The sequence below is a fragment of the Motacilla alba genome, chromosome 21 (genome assembly GCF_015832195.1).
Source record: "Motacilla alba alba isolate MOTALB_02 chromosome 21, Motacilla_alba_V1.0_pri, whole genome shotgun sequence".
Classification (NCBI taxonomy): domain Eukaryota; kingdom Metazoa; phylum Chordata; class Aves; order Passeriformes; family Motacillidae; genus Motacilla; species Motacilla alba.
The window spans coordinates 4367135-4389484 of NC_052036.1; the positions used below are offsets into that span (position 1 = coordinate 4367135).

At 49.4% G+C, this 22350-nt stretch overlaps 2 protein-coding genes across 8 annotated transcripts in view; one reads left to right on the plus strand and one right to left on the minus strand.

Annotated features, from left to right (window-relative positions):
- SLC45A1 (solute carrier family 45 member 1) overlaps window positions 1-16552 on the plus strand; it is a 63669-nt gene extending 47117 nt beyond the window's left edge. Inside the window, exons 3-13 of one of the 7 annotated variants that reach the window (XM_038159716.1) lie at window positions 905-1081; window positions 1868-2075; window positions 3915-3991; window positions 5765-6177; window positions 7179-7271; window positions 7717-7941; window positions 8949-9688; window positions 10844-10997; window positions 12494-12670; window positions 13336-13541; window positions 13612-16552. In XM_038159716.1, the coding sequence (XP_038015644.1) occupies window positions 5778-6177; window positions 7179-7271; window positions 7717-7941; window positions 8949-9688; window positions 10844-10997; window positions 12494-12670; window positions 13336-13541; window positions 13612-13893 (2277 nt within the window). In that variant the 5' untranslated portion in view covers window positions 905-1081; window positions 1868-2075; window positions 3915-3991; window positions 5765-5777 and the 3' untranslated portion in view covers window positions 13894-16552. Of the gene's footprint in view, window positions 1-904; window positions 1082-1867; window positions 2076-2890; window positions 2946-3030; window positions 3345-3398; window positions 3500-3914; window positions 3992-5749; window positions 6178-7178; window positions 7272-7716; window positions 7942-8948; window positions 9689-10843; window positions 10998-12493; window positions 12671-13335; window positions 13542-13611 lie in introns of those variants that run through there. The other 6 variants (XM_038159715.1, XM_038159721.1, XM_038159718.1 and 3 more) reach the window with 6 other exon arrangements.
- Window positions 16553-16703: 151 nt separating this feature from the next.
- On the minus strand, window positions 16704-18329 carry MRPS16 (mitochondrial ribosomal protein S16). Its single transcript, XM_038159792.1, has 3 exons — window positions 18261-18329; window positions 17926-18183; window positions 16704-17847 (listed from the first exon to the last, which is right to left on the minus strand). The coding sequence occupies exons 1-3, from the start codon at window positions 18271-18273 to the stop codon at window positions 17708-17710; spliced, it is 411 nt and encodes a 136-aa protein (XP_038015720.1). The 5' UTR covers window positions 18274-18329; the 3' UTR covers window positions 16704-17707.
- Between the last annotated feature and the right edge of the window lie 4021 nt (window positions 18330-22350).

Consider the following 22350-nt stretch of genomic DNA (forward strand, 5'->3'; position numbering starts at 1 on the left):
CAGGAATTGCTTTTGTTCTCTCCTTTGTTCTTACCCTGGGAAGGTCTAGAGTTATTTGTCCCACTGTCCCCAAGTGGACACACTGTGCTAAATGGTGTAAAAGTTAATCTGTGTAAGTTTTGAGCAGACAATTTTATTTAATTGACCATGGAATAAGCATGAGTTTAATGTCTCAAATATGTTTAAGAGGACAAATGATTGTATAAAATGGCCATGACTGCCTGCCAGCACAATGATATAACCCACTCTCCATGGCCAGGTGGAACAAAAAGCCATCCTCATGGCAAGGAATGGGACTCCTAAGTACTGTTTTCATCTTCCCAGTGTTTGCAGAGCTCTACACATGGGTGGTGGTCGGACTGAGGCTGGAGAGAGCAGGGGTTGTTGTGCTGTATTCTCAGTTGTGGTCACTGCAGGGGTTGTTAAGCCTGGGTCCTTATCAGTCAACAACTGTGGGTGTGTGACACCATGTCCAGCCCATGTAGCTGTCCTTGAGCACCAGAAGCTGCGTGAGACGTAGCTGGTGATTCTTCAAATGCTTCTGATGGCAATGGCTTCTCCCAGCACTGCTGTCTCTTGCCCCACCTGTCTGATGTTCTGGCAGCAGACTTGCCTGCTCATGTTCTCTTACCAGCTGTGTCACCTGGCTGGACCTACTTCTGTTCCTGTCCTTCATCCTTAGGGTTTCAAATCTTCTTCATCTTCCTTTTCATCTCTCTCTTTGTTTATCACCTTTTCTGCTCAGAGCATGAAGGATCTTTCCAATGGCTGTGACACTGGAGGCAGGTAAATAAAACCTGTGGTTTTGAATGGGAATGTGATTGTTTTCTCCCAGAGCAACTGCAATGATTTTAATCAGTTCCTTATGAATGTGGCTTCTAAAACCAGTTTGTTCTCTCAATAGGCAGCAAGTGGAGTAGTGAATATTGTGGATATTGTGGATGAGACCTGGGTGCAGACACAGCATCCTGTTGTGGCCACAGCCATGTGGACCAGCACTGAGAAGTGGCATGTGGCAAGGCTGGATTGGTGGAGACCCAGCTTCACTGGGGAGGCAAAAGAAAAAGCTGAGCACAAACAGGTGAGGGACATACCAGCACCAAAATAGCTTCAAATCTGCCAGGAGGAATGGGGATAGACTGTATGTCAAAATGGGGAACCTGCAGCATCCTCAATAGAAGCCTGCAATGGTGTCTGGCATGGAACACATGTTGTTTGGGACAAATAGGTGTATTTTTGAGATTATTCCATTACTCAAATATGACATCTATGACATTGCATTGACTCTCTCATCTCTGTTTAGTTTACATTGCATGAGCATTTTGACACGGGAGAAGGAGAAGAAAAGGTGAACTATATCAAATTGCTGACAGCAACAGTGCAACAATGCCAGTGCATGGTGAAGTTCTTGCTTGGTTTCACATCAGGCACATACCATAGGGTCAGCTTAGGAACAAGATGCTTACAGAGAGCCCTGTGTTAGAAAGCAGCAAAGGGAAGAGTTTTCCTGGGACTGTGGACATGCTGTTCGGGTTGTGGTTTTTGAGGGAGAACATTTGAGGATAGGTGGGGAACCCAGTCCCACTTTTCTTTAAGACAAGTACAACCCCTTTCTGCCCTGTGAATGTCATGCTGTGAGTCAATAACACTAAGTGTTGTACACAGGTCCTTTACACTGCTGTTTAATTACATAAAGACTGATGAAGAATACTGGACCAATATTGTGGCCAAACTGATGTAAAAAACATCTTGATATTTGCGGACAAGCAGCGGGCAGCCGGCCCCTAAGGGCCGAGGGCCTAGCTGGTACTGACAAAGGCTTCTGCCGGGAAAAACAAAACTCACCACCCCACGTTCCTAGTCTCAGTTTGCAGAGCTCCATGGGCACTCTCAAAGCAGCCCGAGTTGGCAATGATGGCAGCTTGTCCCTGGGCGGCATCTTCATCAATGTGCAATTCCAGCAGGCAGCTGCCTGCCCCTGTCCCCAGGCCGCTGTTGAGTCCTTGTCTCTGGGAAACAAATCTCACCACTTGAGGTCCCTGGTCTCCATTTTCCTGTTTGAACCTGGTGCGCTGGTGAGTTAATGTCCAAGATTTATCCCCTACAAAGGTGCCAGTATCTGACTCTGGCCACAATGAGCTTGTCCCCTAGCCGAACCCTGTTTGCCTCAGACAGTGCTCTTTGGCGTCTTTTCCAAATGTGATTGCACCCTCTATCACATGAATTAGAGCTGGTTTTCTACAGACAAATACCTTTTATTCCTACTGTGACTTCTGATTTATGTGCATTCCTCCGGCTACAATAAATTCTACAAGACCTAAATACTAATATATACTAGGGATTCTTGCAGTGTTATGGTAACCTCTGAAGATAAAATTAAGAATGCTTAATGATTAAGGCTCTGAATTTTAAATTTTATTTTAAAAGTAGAGCAGACTGCACTACATCATTACATGTTTGTTTGCAAACCATGAGGAAATTTGAAACACAAGCCCAAAATATGGCACTATAAAATAAAATTGCCTAATTTCTTTAGCCTAGGAAGGGAAAGACTTAAATAGAAAAGAGCATCATGTTTTACGGCATCTGCTCTACAGGCCTATGAAAAAATATCTCTGTACCCGCGAAAAATCTTACTATCACGATCCGCCCCACCAGTGCCAATTTGGGAACGAGCGCCCGGCAGCCGCATCTGTCCGGGGCGGGAGCGGCTGCAGCGAGCGCCGTGAACGGGGGGCGACTGCTCCCAGCCGGCCCCTCCCGACCCCGCCGCAGCCTGGGGCTCTCCGCGGGGGCGGCGCCGGTGCGGGCGGGCGGGAGCAGCGCGGGCCCGGCGGGAGCAGCGCGGGCCCGGGGCGCTCGGGCGGGGGCGGCCGCTGCCGCTGGCGAGCGCGGGGCGGGGCCGGTGGCGTCACGGCGCGGCGCAGTGCGGGCCGGGCGGGCAGGTGAGGCGGCGGCCGGGCCGGGCCGGGGGCGCGGGGGGCGCTGCGCGCTGGCGGCCGGGGCGGACGCGAGGCCCGGGGCCGTGAGGGGCCGCGAGGGGCCGCGAGGGGCCGGGCCCGCCCCGGGGCGGCGGCGCGGCTCCTGCCCGGCCGGCACAAAGGATGGGCAGGCGGGTCAGCACCAGGGTCAGGGCCGGCCTGCCCCCGCGGCGCTGATGACTGTGGGGTTTTGGGAGCCCTCGGAAAAATTGGAACCAGATTTTGCCAGAAAAGTAGAGTTATTTTCGGCGTAGCGGTGGCAGGAGGAGCGGTGAGGGCGGACGAGCCTGCCTGCCGAGCACATTGCCTGAGCACACGCGGATAGCAGCCGGCATCGCCTTCCAGACTGATGTGCGAGTGTTGGTATAACAGACGTGGAGTGCGAAAAATCCCAAATTACTATTGACACTGAGGGCTGGCAGCCACACTGAGGGAGAGGTTTCCTGCCTTGCCGCTGTTGTGATTGCCACGTAGATTTACCCGAGGGCAGGTTTGAGATGTCTTCCTGTGAACCACCAGTGAGTTGAGGAAGATAGGGGATTGAGGATATAGTTCATAGTTTTATATTGATTTTCTGCTGGACCGGTGACATGCTGTCAATAATAGCCTTCCATTTCAAGTAACTGCAGGTCACCTCGTGTATTTTTGAGCCATGCATGGGGGGGTCTTTCCTATATCACTAAAACATTGCCACTTGGGACCTGGAATGCAATCGCGTTGCAATACGCAGCAAAGAGCAGGAAGATAAAGGAGGATCTAATATGAAATGAAACTAATAGATGAAGATAAGGAGATAACACTCTCTGTGCCAATGGCAGGGTATAATAGTAGTGAAGGGGGCTGCTAGCTTATCTTCTTTGTCATGGCTCTGTAAAAGGGTTGTTAGAGCAACTGTCATGAATCTGATTGGGTTTTCATTATGTCTTCTTCCAGGTATCTCCTCATTTTTAACAAATTCTCATTGTGAGGAAATTACTTTTTCCGGGAGGCTGATAAAGGTACTCTGCAAAGTAAGTACTCTGCTTGTGAGAGACTTGGATCGTGAGAGGTTTTCAGTAATTTGGAGGAACAGTGTCAAGGGGAACACTGGTGCAGATGTCTTCACTAAGTCTCCGTACACTTCTCTTTCAGCTGGTCCTTGTATGGGACTTTGTGGCTAATGAGCTTTCCCAGCAAGATGCAGCTTGCTGTTGGTGCTGTGTGAGGTGAGGGTTGTCAGGATGTGCAGCTGGGATTATGAATTGCCCATTCTTCTCTCTTGCATGATATGCACCTCTTCTGAGGAGAAGCAGTCTTGAGGAAACCCTTGATACAAAGTTAGCAATATTTCAATAGATGCCTTCTCACTCTCATCCTTCCTTATCCTCCTTGGCCCCCAAATGCCCTCAAGTTACTCCCACTGCAATCTCCTGTGAGGTGCTGGGCAGTCAGTTTTGTATTGTGCAGTGTCTCTGGATCCCTGCATGGAGCTGAGGATTGCTCTGTGTAGGCATCATCCCCTATGCTTAACACTGCTTAGGTTAGCATGGTGGTGAACTTGGGCTTGTGGGGTTCTGCTTTTGGTAATAGTTGGGGATATACAATAAATTGTGGCTTTATGTAGACTAAGGGCTGCAGGAAGGAAGAGCAGTGTATGAAATGCACCAGATGAAGAAACAGAAAACATGAGATTTAGGGGAGTGCTGTACAGCCAAAGAGTAGAAGAGATGGAAGTTTTTTCCCCAGTGGAACTGTAATCAAAAAAGTAAGAGACTTGTTTTACTCACTAGTGTGCAGTTGTGAGGGTTTGGTGGAGAGGGATGGGGTGATGGGGAGCTGTTCTTGTGCAGCAGCAGCTTTGGTCTGTGGGCAAGGAGGCATAAGAAAAGGTCAGACTTCACTCATGAACTGTTTCCATTTCTGGCAAGAAGAATCAAGAAATCACAAGCCTTCGTTGATGCAGCAGATCTGTTGGCATCTATCTGATGTGCTATTTTGGAAACCATTTGGCTGTTTTACCCACCACACTGTGCAGGCTTTGGCTACAGGAGTGATTCTGATGAGATCCAAGGAGCCTATTCAGCACTTGGGAGCCATTAAGCACTGAAAGAGGAGTAGCAGTTTTGAGGGTGGCTTGTGGGGCATGTATCTTCTCATGATTCACTTCCTAAAGATCAGACCCCCTCCTTGCAGTGGAGATATCTCTGCTGAATTCAGCAATGGAAATAGGAATAAAACTAAGCTTGGTCATTGAGAAAAAGGTGTTGCATTAAGCCTTGGCCTCAGCACAGGCAGCAGGAGTGCTAGGATCAGTAGCAAAAGCATTTCTTGCCAAAGTGATTTCATGTTGCAGCAGGGGTCTGGAATCTGCTGCCAGGCCACAGCTTTGCATTATTGTAAACATAGAATGAGATTATGATTTATTTTTTTAGCTTGAATGAGTTTAACTCAAGTGAATTCTACATAAACGTAAGCCCTTTGCTGACCCATTGGGAACTTCTGGGAAGTGTGACATCTGTGACAGTTAATTGTTTTAAATATTTCAATTTTAATCCCCTGTGGTGGTAGGCAAATACCCAGGTAACCTAGACAGTATCTCTGGTGTCTGATTTGTGCAAGGATGCTTGAGAAGTGCCCATAAAGCACAAATGCCTTCCATCAAGAGATGGAAAGAAGAGGTCGTAACTGACACAAAGGCCATACTTTATATGTGAAATATTGAGAAATGACTTGAACTTCAGTAAAAAAAACTAAGCAAAGTTTTCTTACCTCAACCATTTTGTTCTGAGCTATTTGTCTTCCAGACGCCTTCCCGTGATGATTCCACCGTCTGCACCAAGCCCTGTCGGCGATGCTGCGCTCTTGTCAGGTGTGGCTTCTCAGGAAGTCTGGAGGCCGTCAGTCCCGGGCTACTCTGGGCTGCCCACACGGCACATCAGCCACCGGGCCAACAACTTCAAGAGACACCCGAAGAGGAGGAAGCACATCCGGCCTTCGCCGCCGCCCCCGCCCAACACCCCGTGTCCCATTGACCGGGTTGACTTTGGGGGTCTCCAGCCTCAGAGGTCTTTCCTGGAACTCCTTTTCAATGGGTGCATTCTCTTTGGGCTTGAATTCAGCTATGCCATGGAAACAGCCTATGTTACCCCTGTGCTGCTCCAGATGGGGCTTCCAGACCAGCTGTATGGAATGGTGTGGTTCATCAGCCCTATATTAGGTAACTTTTTATGGTGCTATATCTTCCCTCTTATTTTTCCACCTTTTTTTAAATTGTATTTTTATTTTTTGTTTGCAGTACCTCAGCTGTTCATGAGTATATTCTCTCGAGGTTAAGAAGTACTAACCATAATTTTAAACAAACAAATAGGAGGACAATTCTTGCTGTGCCCTGCCTGAAATAAGACAAACATGCTCAAAATATCTGTTCTTTTAATAGCTTCTCCACCTCTTAAAAGTTGTGTGAGGGTAACCTTTGGTTGCTCTGTTCCTGTACTTAAAAACAAGCATAAGATTGGTGTATCCCTTTATGTCCCCATGAAAAAAAGCATACAGAGACAGTTTTCAAGGGTGTGTGGAAAAGAGCAGAGTGGGATTGCCTTCTGCTTAACTTTCTGAAACAAGTGAGGTGTTCCAGTGATGAAAGACCATCGACCACTGGTGATAGAGGCATTGAATTACTTGCCTTAGCACAGAGGCAAGGCTGGGAGTGTAACCATTACTATGGATACCACTTGGAAAATTTTGTTCTGCCTGTTCTTGTACTCACAACATGTGCTTTGGAAGAACAGATAGGCCCCTCCTAACAGGCTGGTACAGATTAGTACAGGCATCTTTCCTACTTGCATGTCTGCTTCCTGCTGTTTTCCAAGCTAATCCTGCAGGGGATCTCTCATCTAATATGGGATAAATGAAATAGCTTGTAAGGAACAGAATGCTTAAGAATGTGTAACTTGTACTCTGACTCTTCACCTGGTGTCAAACTCTGTGTTGCTGATGCAGAGTGAAGTGCCCTGCAGTGAGCAGCAGCACATTCTGTTACTGAGTGCCTGTCCTTGGCAATGCCAGCCAGCGTGCTGTGTGTGGGTGACCAGTGCTGCCTGGGGATGTCACTGCACTATGGTGTCCTGCCTTAACTGCCTTTTAGGGCATGCCTGTTTTACTCCTCTGTGAAACAGGCTTGTAGAAGAATCCTGTCCATTGGTGATTCCTTTTTTCTAGGGTTTTTGCTACAGCCTTTGCTGGGAGCCTGGAGTGACAGATGCACATCAAGATTTGGGAGGAGAAGACCTTTCATTCTGGTTTTAGCAGTAGGTGTGTGTTTTAGAAATGATGGGCATAACACTTAAAAACGTTCTGCATCTCTCTTCTGTGACATCCCTTGTGGCACTCAGCTGAAGAAAATGCTCCTGAGGTGTTGGGTGTTGTGGGTCTGAAGAAGATGGTGAGTGACACAGCTGATGCTTTGGCAGCTGGAGATCCACACATAAAAACTTCTCAGAGCCTGAAAGGATGTTTTGAGGGTCAAGAATGTGGATGTTTTTGGCCAAAGTAAACTCTAGACATTTGTTAAACTCGAATAGTGGAAAAGGATTGTGTGTATCCTATAAGCCACACTAATTTCCCAGGCTGCATTGATATGAGCAAGAGCAATAGTGCTTGCTGCAAGGCTGTGCAGGTAGAATAATGCTTTTGAAGTCTGGAGCTCTGCAGGCTTGCTTACTAATAGTGACTGACTTTGTTTTGGTTTTGTTCCCAGGAGCATTGCTTGGGCTCTCTCTTATGCTGAATGGCAAAGATATAGGGAGTGCCTTGTCTGACACTGAGAATAACCACAAATGGGGGATCATCCTTACAGTCTGTGGTGTTGTCCTCATGGACTTCAGTGCAGATTCAGCAGACAATCCCAGCCATGCCTACATGATGGACGTGTGCAGCCCAGTGGATCAAGACAGGGGCCTCAACATCCACGCTTTGTTAGCAGGTATGCCTTCTTGGTGCTTCCTGGGAGATGTGAGCCCTGAGTAAACGAGCCCTGCTGTGGGAAAGCAGGGTGTAAACACTGGTCTTTTCCTGAATAAGCATAATGACCAAATACTGAGAGGTATCACTAATTAACCATAAAAAATATCATCTACTTATTGCAAAAGGCTTTTGTAACTACCTCATCTCAAACAAGATACAGTCTTGGGCTGTTCATCTGAAGGTCTCTCACATATTTTGTAAGACCTATGGAAACAAAATTATCCCTTGAGGGAGGAGGTTTGGCTTCCTGCAGGCGTGGAATACGTGCCTTGTAGTTGCTCTGTTGGAGGCGAAAGTGCATACTGGGTGCTGTTGATCCCTCACTGCTGTCATCTTCAGCCGCTCTGCTGCCCTGTTCTAGGAGACTGTTCCACACTCTTGAATGTGTTTGTGAGTAAGACAGGAGAGTGTTGAAAGACTTTCACCATGGGAATGGAGAGAAAGGTGCTCTCAAAACTTCCCTGTTCATCGGTACTAGCACAGTGGCAGTTTTGTACACTGTCAACACAGTGCTGAGTAATGAGCTTGCTACACTGCTGAAGTGATTGGATCTGTCTTAGTTAGATCTGCATTCCTCATATGAGGAAAATGGATTTTCACTTTCAGGAAAACAGTCTTAGCTGAATGATTGCAGAGCCTTGTCACAAGGCTGGTGGACACTTCTGTTTACGGACTGAAATAGCTAAAGGTAAGGTGTTTTGTTCTTGGCAAAGAAAAATTATAATTTTAAATTATTTGTATCATCACTTTCACAGCACTTTCTCCCTCTTTCTGAACCGTGTTGGTACATGCAGACTGCCCTTGTGGCACAGCTGGGTTTATTAGTGCATTTGAGGTGAAAAGGGGTCAAATGGTAAAACAAAAATGTCAGATTCTGTTCATGATTCTTTATACAAGTGCTGCTGTGCTGCTACTGACTTGTGGGACTGGATAGGGGAGATAATCTTAGCTCTGTTTTTCCACCAGGTCTTGGAGGTGGCTTTGGTTATGTTGTTGGAGGAATACACTGGGATAAAACCAGTTTTGGAAAAGCTGTAGGAGGGCAACTTCGTGTCATCTATGTCTTCACCTCAATTGTACTGACTATTGCTACTGTGCTGACTCTAGTTAGCATTCCAGAGAGACCCTTAAAGTCCTCTAACAGGAAGAAGAAGGTGATGAAAAGTCCAAGTCTTCCTCTCCCTCCTTCTCCACCTTTCTTCTTTGAGGACAATGTAAACGAAAACTCTGCTTCTCATAACTCAGCTCACTTACATGCAAGTTTTACGAGTCCTGTTTCCCCCATGAGCCCACTCACACCAAAATACGGGAGTTTTATCAGCAGAGACAATTCTTTGACAGGACTTAATGAGTTTGCATCATCCTTTGGGACTTCAAATATTGACAGTGTGCTTATAGACTGTTTTACAGGCGGGCATAATAGTTACATGACACTCCCAGCTAGTTTGTCCAGGCAGCCTGTCAGTGTCAGCTTTCCTCGGGTGCCTGATGGCTGTTACCATGGAGCAAATGGAATTCTGGAGCAAGGGGAAAGCAGCTTAACAGCAGGGCCTGATAGTGATGTGCTCAGAGTGGGCTCACTGGATGCAATAAAGCCACGGTCAGCGGGGATCTTGAAAAGACCTCAGACCTTGGCCATTCCAGATGCTGTAACAGGACACTGCCCAGAGAATAACAGAAGAAGAAATGTCACCTTCAGCCAGCAGGTAAGAGCAGGAAATCAATGATATGACCATGTAAACATGAGTGTTATTAATTTCTTCATATATTTTTAAATATGTGGTGCACAAATTATTCATTAAAGACTCTTGTGACAGCTTCCTCATAAAAATCATTATGAGAACAGCACACCTGCTATGTCTCTACCAGTAAAGTAGTGGGTAGAGTGTGAATTATGGCTGACAGTCTGTCAGCTGCCTTTGTTAAGATGGCAGAAATGGGAATGTCCCACTCTTAACTGGGCCAGTTGTGAGAGTGAGGTAAGTATTTTTAGTCCTGCTTCACTACCAAGGGAGCTACCACACGAACATAGAAAAGGTCACATTTTTATTGAGCCTGTATCTTCCCTTTCCACAGAAAGACCTGCAAAATAGGGCCAGAGCTAGGATTCTCCCATGAGCTTCTCCTTATGGCAGTCATTACATCTGGCTCCATCAGGGAGGTGAGCTTTCCCTTACTGAGGGATAAGACTCTGACCTCACCTCCCACTGTTGGTGATAACTTGGAATATCTGAGACCTCTGCATGCTGGCCCATTTTTTTATGATCTGGGATGAGGTAAACAGTCCTGTTTTTTTTTTTTTGTTTGGTTTGGTTTGGGGATTTTTTATTTTATTTTAATTTTTGGGGGTGGTGGTTTTTTGTTTGTTTTGTTTGTTGTTGCTGTACTTTTGACCCAGTTGGTGAGAGCAGACTTTGTTAGGGCCAGGATTTTACATACTGGGCACACTGAGGTTGAGCACTGAGGTTAGCAAGCAGTGATAATGTGTTTCAATTAAACTCATCCTCTTCCTCAGTGTCTCTAAAACTTCAGGATCCACATTCACCTGAAAGTGGGTACAGCTCCTATAAATGCAGTGGAATTTATGCATTCCTGCTGTGCCTGTGCATCTGAATGTGGTTACCAAGTCCCCTAGTGAAGGGAAGAGAGCTGGTTCAAGCATACTGAAAGCTGCAGAGCAGTGCTGCCATTTGTCACTTGTTCCTGTCTAATACACCTCTTAATCTCCAAGGCAGCGTACTCCAGCAGCAGAGTTTAACTTTCAGATGATCAGATAGGTGTGCAATATTGCATACATCTGCTTGAAGGAGGTTTGTGCTTCCCTTGCTGTGCTTGTTGACCTGGCAGTTCTTATGGTGCAGGTTGCTAATATCCTGCTGAACGGGGTGAAGTACGAGAGCGAGCTGAACGAATCGGGCGAGACCTCGGAGCAGCCCCTGTCTGTGAAGCTGCTTTGCTCAACCATCTGCCACATGCCCAAGGCTCTCCGTAACCTCTGCATCAACCACTTCCTAGGTACGCCCAAAGCACCCTCTTGCCTTCTCCAGGGAGTGTTGTATTTGCAAGGCACCCCCGACAAAGGCAGGAATGATGCATCTGACTCCATGTTCTCAGAAGGCTAATTTATTACTTTATGATACTATAGTATATTAAAGAATATTATACTATACTATACTATACTATACTAAAGAATACAGAAAGGATACTTACTAAATGCTAAGAAGATAATAATGAAAACTCCTGACTCTTTCCAGAGTCCTGACACAGCTTGGCCCCAGTTGGCCAAAGAGTGAAAGCAACTCACAGCAGAATCCAATGAAACAATCTCCTGTGGGTAAACAATCTCCAAACACATTCCACACAAGCAAAACACAGAGAAGCAAATGAGATAAGAATTGTTTTCCTTTTCTCTGAGGCATCTCAGCTTCCCAGGAGAAAAGTCCTGCGTGAAGGTTTTTTTTCAGAGAATGTGAATGCCACAAGGGAGGGCTCTACCTTGGGTGAACCTTTTTCAGTATTTTATCTATTGCTGCAATGGCTGCTCATAGAAACAACTTTATTTCTTCCATATAGATACTAATGAGGTACCTTCTTAGAACAATTAGAAAGGAAAAAAAAAACAAAACAACCCAAACATCCCAGCAAAGCAGTGAAGCCTGTGTTCCTAGAAAGGGAACAAAAGCCTAAATCAGCACATCGTAAGGGGAATGTTCACACCAAGCAGAATGATGAGATTAGTTGTGTTTCCATGCTTACACCCTGAGACTGGCATTTACTTTCCTCCCTTTGACTGCTCTTGTACAGGGGTCCCAGAACAGGCCTGGAGGAGGTGTGGAACATGGCACTGCAGGAGTGCCTGTAACCAGTATAGGATTACCTTTGCTCTTAACCAGTGTGTGACTGGTGTTTAGGAAGGGCTTGCAGTCATTCCAGTTCACACTAAATTGGACAGAAGGGACCAGGTAATTAATACTCATTGGCTGTGAAAGGAATTAGGGGATTGTCTACATCAATGGCCTTGGTGCCAATTTGTGAGCAGAGTTTTTAACTGTGTCAGAGGCACTCTGGAGGCTGCAACCATGACATAAGAAGCACTCCTTCCAGTCCTACGTGGGAGGATAACAGCAACCTGAAATTACTATGGGATGAGCCACTCTGTTAAACTGAGTGCTGTGTCCTGTCAGAACCTGAAGACAGCTCAGACTGCTGTCATCTATTTTTCTGTCTTGCTAAACCAGTATTTTGTGGCCTTTAGTCAGCCTCGAGGTTTCCACTTAGGAATTCAAATGGTAAATCTTGGTCTTTAAGAGCCTGGGTGTCTTTAACAAACTTTGCAGCATTATGCACGGGGAGCAGCGGTCTCAGATCAGTGTGGCTGGGTGTTATGTAACACTCAGGCTGCACAACCCGTCCTAGGGTGTGATTGGAATATAGCTGATAACATCCGTGGAAGCTTACAAGGGGAAACAGATGTTCTGAAATCCTAATAGGTTACTTCTCTCTTCTTTCAGGGTGGCTTTCATTTGAGGGGATGTTACTCTTTTATACTGACTTCATGGGAGAAGTAGTGTTCCAAGGGAACCCAAAAGCGCCTCACAACTCAGATGAGTATCAGAAGTACAACACTGGGGTCACCATGGGCTGCTGGGGAATGTGCATCTATGCATTCAGTGCTGCTTTCTATTCAGGTACTTGGTACAGCTGTCTTAACTACTGCTTTGGGAAAAGGTACATTTCTTAAAAGTGGTGATTCTGCAACAAGTAGGCCAGTGTTTATGTTGCACACAGCCTACCATATGGCACAAATGCTGTAGCAGAGTGTTCTTTTTCACCCTATTACCTCTGCTGCTTAGCTTGGCCTGCACTGACAGCAGGTGAGGGCAGCAACCCAGTGAACACACATCTCTCTTAGGATGTGGTTCCTTTCACAAGTGGCATTTTCAATGTACCTGGAATGCAGAGATAGATGCAGTCACCATAGGCACAATTCTGGTGCAGCACCACCCAGTTCCTGTGTGTCCCAGGCAGAGCACTCGGGTGCCATGTGCCAGCCCAGCACTTTGTCATGTGTGTCATGCCTCTGCCTGCCCACCCCCACCAGTCCCCATTTACCCCTCTGGGACAGGGGCACTGCCAGGCCTCAGCTCTGCCGTGCCCTCTGTGCAGACAGGGCAGCAATGCTGCATCATGGAAGCCGGATTGGGAAGGGTCCTTGGCACTCATGCAAGCCACCAGTTCCCAGAGGCTGCCGCTGATCTGTGGCTGCCTAACCAAGGGTGGAGCCCTCAGCCCCATGGACGGGTGGCAGTGGAGAGGGCCGCAGGTCACCCCAAAGCTGTACCATTTCTTGCAGCCGTGCTGGAGAAGCTGGAGGAGCGCTTTAGCACACGGACCCTGTACTTCGTGGCCTATTTGGCCTTCGGGCTGGGCACGGGCCTGGCCACGCTCTCCAGGAACGTCTACGTGCTGCTGTCCCTGTGCGCTACCTACGGCATTCTGTTCGCCACGCTCTGCACGCTGCCCTACTCCCTGCTCTGCGACTACTACCAGAGCCCAGAGGTGAGCCCCGGGCTGGGGAGGGGCCGGGGGCCCCGGGACACCCCCTTACTCTGTGGCTGTGTCCCCGCAGTTCGTAGGCTCGCAGGCCGAGGGCACGCGGCGTGGCATGGGCGTTGACATCTCCTTGCTGAGCTGCCAGTACTTCCTGGCGCAGATCCTCGTGGCCCTGGCCATGGGGCCGCTGACGGCGGCCGTGGGCAGCGCCAGCAGTGCCATGTACTTCTCCAGCCTGGTGTCCTTCCTGGGCTGCCTCTTCTCCTCCCTCTGCGTCACCTACGAGCTGCTGCCCACCGAGGAGCTGCCGCCCGTCGAGGAGCAGCGCCCGCTCCTGCCCCGCGCGCGGAACGAATGAACGGGAGAGGCTGCCGCGGCCTCCGCTGCCTCCTTGCCTCACCCTTGGCCTCCCTAGCGCGGCAGGACGGGCTGTGCCCCCCCAGGATGGCAGCGGTGGGCTCGGCACACGGAAAGAAAGGTCTGTGCTGGCTTTGCTGAGCTCTGCCCTGGCGGTGGGAAGGTGAGGGGTGAGGCAGCGGCGCCCGGCCCTGCTCGTCCTTCCCCCGAGGTGTCAGAGGGCTGTCGGTGCTCCTGGGGCCGTGCCCTGCGGTGCCTCGTGGTGCTGCTATCCCGGGGGTGACTGCCATTGTCCAGCATGAGGCAGGAGACCTGCAAGTCTGGTGCCTGGGCAGGACAAGCTCCCTCTGTCGCTGCTGGGCTGCACGCACCGCTGCAGGCTGCCACCGTGGGAACGGTGACGTGCCAGTCTGGGGACAGAAGGTGCCACCTCCTGGCCAGGCAGAGCAGCCCTGGTCGCCAAGGACAGTGGTGATTCCTGGGAGGCCTTTGGGAGCTGCAGGTCCAGCCTGCAGCCTGTGTGTGGAAGGCCTGGCTCTGGAGGGTGCTTTTCAAAACTTTGGGAAGGCTGAGAGCAACTGGCCTTGTGTGGGTGGGGTAAGTCCTCTGTCAGGTGCCTCGGGCTTCTGGGTGCACAGAGCTGCCACCAGCAGAACTGCTACAAGACACCTCTGTGGGCTGCCAGCACTGTGGCCTGGCTCCCACACCCCACTCTGGGGGTCCTGGCTGTGCTCCTTGGTGACGTTTGCCAATATGTGCATCTTTCCTTCCTCATTAGAATTTAATTAAGACTTCAGGAGTTTGTGATGACTTGGCAGGAGGATCTGTTCATAATCCAATTCAGCAGTTGTCTGTAACTCAGTTTTGGGGAGAAAGGTCTTTTCCCATCAACCTCCCTTGGGCAGAAGGTTACTCTCAAGAACTTTACTCATGAGAAAAATCATTTGTATTTGTATCCTCTGAAGTCTGCATCAAATCATTCTTGTTTATACAATTTTACCTTGGGACGTTGTGAAGTCTGGGGATCAGTGGCTTGTCAATTACAGCTGCATCTTCCACATCTCAGTGAAACCTGTAAAAGGGCTTTGGGTTTCATTACCTGAGAGAGTTCTTAATTATTCTGATTTTAGAAGGTGGTGTGTGAGAATTTTTACAAGTTCTAGGTAAGGCCAGGAGTTAATTTAAAGTAATTAATAAAACTATTTCTAAAGCCCCTGTCGGTCTGCCTCTGTTTTTGGGCAGGCAGCCGAGTTCTGCCAAGGCTGGTGGGCATTTGGGTGTTCACTGTGCTGTGCATGGCATCCCTGGAGATCATATTTGGTCCCTAGATCCAGAAGGGTTTTCTCTGGAGAGTCACTCCTTTAAAATGGGTTGTACTCCACTAAGTCGATTCTGATCTGTGATGCCAAGGTGAAATAACATCTGTAATCTTTAGTTGTTGTGGCTTACTGTAATCCAGTGCTGAAAGCATAATACATAACTTGTAAGAACCCCTCATTTTTATCATCTGCTCCCAGTTATTATATTTTAGAAGCAAGTTTCATATTACTCAGTGTTGACTTAGAGGAATACTGCTGAAATGATGAAGTCAAGCACTCAGAGATAAAGGACTGTTAGCTGTCAGACTGATGAGTACATTCATCTTTCATTTCTTTGTCTGGGCTCACATGGTGTCACACCTGCAGGAATATCTGTGCCATTTCCTTCATTATGGGACAGCTGTCTCCAAGAATGTTCAGGACAAAGCTGGGACAAACAGCATGAGAAACAATGGCATTTGGCACTTCTGACAATCTAAACACTTGACTTTGGAGAATTATTCTTTTCTTGTTAGTCTGCTTTGTAATCTTAATTTCTCTTCCTTCTCAAACTTTTAAACTTAAAAATTATTTTATTTTTGTTTGGTCCCACTAGCTAACGTGGTATTAGTTCTTAAATTTTTTTTCCTCCTCTTAAGTTTTGTAGCCAGCGTTATTGCACTAAATGGATTGTGAGCACTTTACTTTTCCAGGGAGCTGGAGTTGCAGATCATTTTGTTGTAAGTGAAAATCTTCAGAAATTTCATCAATCAACGTATTTGATTATAATGTTTGTCTCCATTTCCCTCTGTAAATAATATCAACTACATTCATGTAGTTCTAAAACCATTGCTATGCCTGTATGCCCTGCCCAATGGACTCTAGATTTCATTTTTCTATTTGATGGGATATGGAGTTTATTTTGCACATGTATTTCTGTAGTGGTACATACACAGTGCTTCTCAGTCAACATCAGTGTGTGTTAATTTGGGGCTTTGAGCAATACTAGTGGTGTCTGGAAAAAAAACCAGAGCCTGTCACCCTCATGCAGAGTTAAAAGTCACACCAACTCCTTAGAAATAACTTGAACAAGAGGCATTGCTTACTTGGTTATTCTTTTCCTTTGTCAGACATTCTGTATTTTACAGAAATTACTGTGTATGGTCACTGGTGAACTGTGAGCTGCAACGTGATGTTTCCCTTCTGGAATCCAAAGGTTTCAAATATTCTGTCTCAATTTGCAAGTTACTGATTAAAAAAAGATGCATGAGTTCAGGCAGGAAAATGATTTCACACTGTGCTGTTTTTCAGTGATGCCTAAAGGTTAATTTTGATTAAGTCCATATCATTAAAAGTTGCTTCATGGCAATTATTTGTGATGTTTGTAAATGTATTTATTACACTTGTAGAGAAGCAGGGAAAATGGGGAGAGGGATGGAGAAAAGACCTAACTGGTTTTCACGTTTGTAATTAAGCTACCTGTAACCATTTCAGCATGTCTGCAGCTCACTGAGCCTCTGCTGTGTCACTCAGACAGACCTCATGATTTCAGAACTTCTGCTGTTCTATGGTTGGAAAAATACATCTTTTCAAGAATAAAATAGAATAAAATTTATATATATAAATATAATATGTATCTAAGCATATATAAGGTATATTGGGAAGTATTTAAGTGTTCTCTAGACTATTTATTTTCTACAAATGAGTAATTAAGCATCTTGCACCCTACAGGGGATACACTTTATTAAAAAAAGAATATGTGTAAAAGGTAGCTTTCCTAATGTGTTCTCCCTCCCCCAGAGGTTGGTTACCCTAACAGCTTCACTGAGATGCTACACTGGAAACTTCTCTTTGCCTGACATTTGCAGAATCATTGAAGTGTTGCACAAAGGAAACCCCAAAAAGCTTAGGGGTCCATCTGAGGTAGGAGAGACTTTGGTGGGTTTCTTGTCTCTTGGAACAGGGTCAAGGACTTGTAACTCACTCCCCCAGTCCCTCTTTACATGAGACTGCAATCTTTCTCTTTTGCTTTTAAATGAACAAACAGCCCCAGAACCTCTCTGGAGAAAATAAACAGAAAAGCAGCTGCACTTCTATTTGCATCTATCTGTGCCAGGCCTGCCCTGAACCACCGGACTGCTCTGTCACAGTAAATCACAGCCAGGAGTCACAGCTCTGACAAGTGGAGCAGGCCACAGGCACAGGATGTGCCAGAGCACCTGGAGCCAAGGGATGCCTGGGGAGCTCCCTCCTGGAGCTGCATCGGAGCAGCACAGCCTCTTCTATGCACCGCGCGTGGCACAGTGAACCCCGGCTGAGAGGAGTCTGGAGAAAGCAGCAGATGGACGGTGCAGAGGTAACATTTTAATGGGGTCACACGCACTGACAGCGCAGGAGAGTCCTCGGGCCCGGGCGGGCCGGAGCGGGAGCACACCCGGGCCGGTGCAGTCCCGTGCCGGAGCGGTCCCGTGCCCGGAGCGGTTCCGGGCCGCTCGGGACGCTCCCGGCCGGGCGGTGTCAGGGCGCGGTGCCGGTGCCGGGCTCGGCCGAGCCGTCCGCAGGGGCAGCCTCTGGCTGCTGCTCGCGCTGTCGCCGCCGGCGCAGCCTCTCGGCGCCGGTCACCGTCATGGGGTGGAGCGGCAGGAACCCCGCCAGCCCTGCCCGGTGAGACGCGGTGAGAGCGGGAACGAGCCCGGGCCCCCCGCCCCCGCCCCTGGCGCCCGCCCCAGGCCTACCCAGGAGCTTCTCGGCGGGCCGGGAGAGCTGCGCGCCGCAGCCCAGCCAGTAGCGCAGCCGCTCCAGGTTGAGCCCCGCCACCTTCTCGCCGTGCGCGTTGGGCAGCGGGTCCAGGCAGCCGAGCTGCTCCAGGTACTTCCCGTCGCGGGCGCGCCGGCTGTTGGCCGCCACGATGCGGAAGAACGGCCGGTTGGTGCAGCCCCCGAGCGCGAAGCGGATGACGACGTGGCCGCCGCGGGCCCTCAGGAGGCGGCTCCCTGCGGGGAAAGCGCGGGGCGGTCACGGCCGGGCCGGGCCGGGCCGAGCGGGGCCGCTCCGGGCCCGCCGCACTCACCGAGCTGCACCATGGCGGCGGCACGGCCCGCGCGCGGCGCGCAGAGATGACGTAAGGGCAGGAAGCGCATGGCGGGGCCCGCGCGGCGGCTGCCGGGAGTTGGAGTCTGGCGGGGATGACGTCATTGGCACCCCAATGTGCCGCAGCGCTGCGGGGCGGGCAGCACGGGCTCCCCAAAAAGCGAGGGTGCGGCCCCAAAGTGCCTGAAAACCCCCAGGGACGGGGTGCGTGTGTGTAAAACACTGAAACTGCAGAGATTGCCGTTTTTATATTTATTGACAACGGTACTTTATCGTATCTGCTGTATCATACACAGGATTTAAGAATATAAGTGCCTTTCTCATGATCCCTCTTTGTTTTTTTTTTTTTCTCTGCTGCTCTGGCTGAAACCTGGCTCAAGCCTTTCTGCAGAGTGTTCATCTGCAAAACCCAGACTGAGCCATGCTCCCGATCCATCGCTGCCTCTGCTGCAGCCCCTTGGGAGAGGGAACTCTGGCACCTCCAGCTCCTGCTCTGGGGGGAATCGCTCTTCAGCACCTTCAACCAGCAATCATCTCTTCAAATAACACCACCTTACATGTGCTGTGGCTGTTTCTGATGAAGGAGAAGGAAGGAGAGAAGGAAAGAGGGAAGGAAAAAACCCCATCTCATTTCCCTTGATTTCAGACACGCAACCTCTCCTGCCCAAACCTGGCGTTACCCCACAAACACACCTGTACCTGAGAGGCGTTTTCCCTGCTTGGTGTCTATCCCTGTTCCCTCAGGGCTTTGATCTCCTCCGTTTGGGCTCCCAGCTCTGGGTTGAAGGTGAGCAGCTTCTGGGTCAGCTCAGCCTCGTTCCTCGCTGCTGCCTGGGCCAGCTTCTTTGCCATGGCTGCCATCTCCTCCTGTAGGTCTCTCATCACCACATCCTTCCCCTGTGACTCTGTTTCCAAGCCAGAGAGGTTTTTCCTTCTCCAGCTGCAGCAGCTCCTCACCCTGCTGGCAGAGCCAGGTTCCAGTGGTCACTCTGCAGCCACAGGAGCTCCAGACCCCTGCCCAGGGGCACCGACTCAAGGCCATCAGCAGGGGACCTTGGCACATCCTCCAGCCACCCGCTGTCCCCATCCACCCCTCTGGTGGCAGCCCCCACACCCTGCTGGGACTCCTGGTGGGACACAGACACTTGGCAGGATTCAGCTGCTCCTCCAAGGACCAGGGCCGGCTCCTCCCTCCCCCTCTCCCTTCCCAGCATTACCTTCCCCTGCAGGAGCAGATCCACCTTGCGGGCCCAGGGAAGGGGCTCTCCCCACACTGCTTGCACCATCACCTGAGAAGCTGCCTGAGACTGGGAGAAAGCAAATCATCAGCATGAGATGTGGCTGCAGGCAGAAATGCTCCCTGCAGCACCCTTTCCCCTTGGCCCAAAACTGCTCTATGGCCACTGTTCAGGGCATGAGCTCCCTTCACAACCAGCAGAGAAACCAAAAAAAAAAAAAATAAAATACTTAGACTGCAAACAGTCTGCACAGAAGAGAGAGTTAATTCACCTCTGGGAACCAAAATAGCCTCAAAGCAGCAGAGACACAGCAGAGAGAGGCTGCCCTTGTTTTTCAGCACTGGCCAGCCCCCAGAAAGCTCTGCTTTTTGTCTTCCACATGGGAACAGCGCTGCTCACTGCCATTAGGGCATGGGATCCTTTGGGCTGTTCCCAAAAAGAGGAGTTCCTGCTACCCTGGGGGTGTGTGCCTCCCTTTGCCCTCACTGAGGTTTCCAGTTCAGCACTGGGACTGCACAGTGCTGCCTCCACTCTGCACTTTGGCACCTCTCTGCTGACTTTGTGCTGCTTACGGCAGCTCAAAAATCCCAATCCCACAGCAGGAAAAGCACAGCACTGTGCACCAGGCACAACATCCATGGCAAATGTCACATTCTGCAGCCCAAACCCTCCCCTCTGCCCTGCTCTGTCACATACTTCATTTCCAGAGGTGCATCACATACAGATCTATTTTTAAGTGCTTTCACTCAAGGCAGCCACTTCAAAGGAGGAAAAAATCCCCTTTACACAGGAGTCAGGAACAGGCACAGGAGTCAGTGGTGCAGATAAAGTCAGTCATGGCCCTTCTGGGTCCCACACCAGGAAAAAGGAAGAGGAAATGTCCCTCTGCAAGAGCAACAGCATTCCCCTTGGGATGTCACAGCTCATTTCTCCCCTGACCCAAATGCCACCCAGGAGCACAAGTGGATTTTGATCAGCTCCAGGGGACAGTGACTCACACCCAGTTGCTCAAGACTCGTCACTTTTCTGCTCCAACCAACTCCACTCAACACCGAGTGGCTCTGTGAGGACACCAGGACACAAATGGCTGGGTTTGGCATCATGGAGTACCTGGCCTCACCGCAGAGGTCCTGCTGGAGGTGGCACTGGTGTCCAGAGAGGTGGCTCTGGCTGTGCTCCTGTCCCGGGCACTCGCAGGTCGCCTTGGCAGCAGCAGATGGGGCACGTGGCCAGGGGCTCTGGGGGCCCCACTGCCCAGGGAGCCAGGGGGAAGCTGCCCCTGCAGCAAGGGCAGGCACAGAGGAGATGCAGGAGTCCAGGGCTCTGCAACCACCTGGAGCTGCCCACTCCACCCTGTGTGATGTTCCAAGGGGGAACAGGACATTTAAGATGGGAAAGCACCAAGTTATCTGCAAGATTTTAGGAAGGATTTTAGCCCTGGATTCACTCTCACTGTGCTGCACAAAAGCCAGGCACAGATCTCAGTGGAAGCACAGTTTTAGTCCTTTCCCATTCCCATTGTCCAAGGATCAGATTTCAATCAGGGTATCCAGACTCTTTGCTGAAACAGAAGGAAATTATTGTGGTTTTCTGCTTTTTGAGCTTTCCCCTCTCCATCTGACTGCCCTAATTCTGCACATCATCTGCACCACCCAGCAGCACTCCTTTCACAGCTCTCCTGGCTCACACAGGCTCCTGCCCCACTGTTTCTCCCATTCACCCCAGTGAGCCTCACTGACCTTCTGCCTTCCCATTCAGACTGGGAATTAGGGCACTGTGCTGCTCTCCTGATGAGCACAGCTTTCCAGGACAGTGGGGACAAGCCACCACCAAGGTCTCAGTGACAAGGGCTGCATTAAACATCTGCCAGCGGGGCTGGACCTGGGTGTGTGTCCTTCAACCCCTGGCTGTTAACAGAGCCCCAGGCCCCAGTGCAGGCTCCTGCACCTCCAGCACCTTCCCTTCTGCCAGGGCACATCCCAGCCCTGCTGCTTTGCTCCTGCTGCTGCCCACAGCACTGGCTCCCAGCAGGATGGCACAAAAACCTGACAGAGGCCCTGTCTGGGCAGGCAGGGTGTGATTCCCAGCTGTGTGTGCTCCTCTGCACAGCACTGTGGCATTCACATTCTCTGGAAAAATCCCTTCGCCCAGGATTTTTCTCCTGGGAAGCTGAGAAGCCTCAGAGAAAAGGAAAACAATTCTTATCTCATTTGCTTCTCCTGTGTTGTGCTGATGTGGAATGTGTTTGGAGATTGTTCACCCACAGGTGATTGTTTCAGTGGATTCTGCTGTGAGTTGTTTTCCTCATTGGTCAATTGGTGCCAAGCTGTGTTGGGACTCAGGAAAGAGTAATGAGTTTTCATTATTATCTTTTTAGCTTTCTGTAAGTATCCTTTCTGTATTCTTTAGTATAGTATTCTTTAATATAATAAAGTAATAAATTAGCTTCTGAGAACACGGAGTCAGATGCATCATTCCTGCCTTCATCAGGATGTTCCCTGCAAATACAAAAAGTTGTGCTCCTCTGCACAGCACCTGCTCTCAGACTCAGAGCAGGGATCCCTCCCCTCGTCAGACACTTCACAGCGAGGTGGTTCCCTCCCTGCAGGCAGCAGGGTCAGGCTTCAAAGCTGCCCCTCGAAGGAGGATCTCAGGGTGAGGAAAAGGCACCCCATGGATAGGCTCTGCATCCCGGTGCAGACCCGATCCTGTGCTCACCTGCCCTTGGGAATCCAGCTGCTCACTGCTCCAGCACAATCTAGCTTTGCCTAGACAGCATCTTGGATTCTTCAAGAGCCAAAATGACAAAAATAATACTGGAACTTTTCAATT

Excerpts from the sequence above, each read along its gene's own strand:
- MRPS16 (XM_038159792.1), bottom strand. Across the intron at positions 17,848-17,925 it reads GCCCGCCGAGAAGCTCCTGG|GGCTGGCGGGGTTCCTGCCG; the intron begins GTAGGCCTGGGG and ends CTCACCGGGCAG.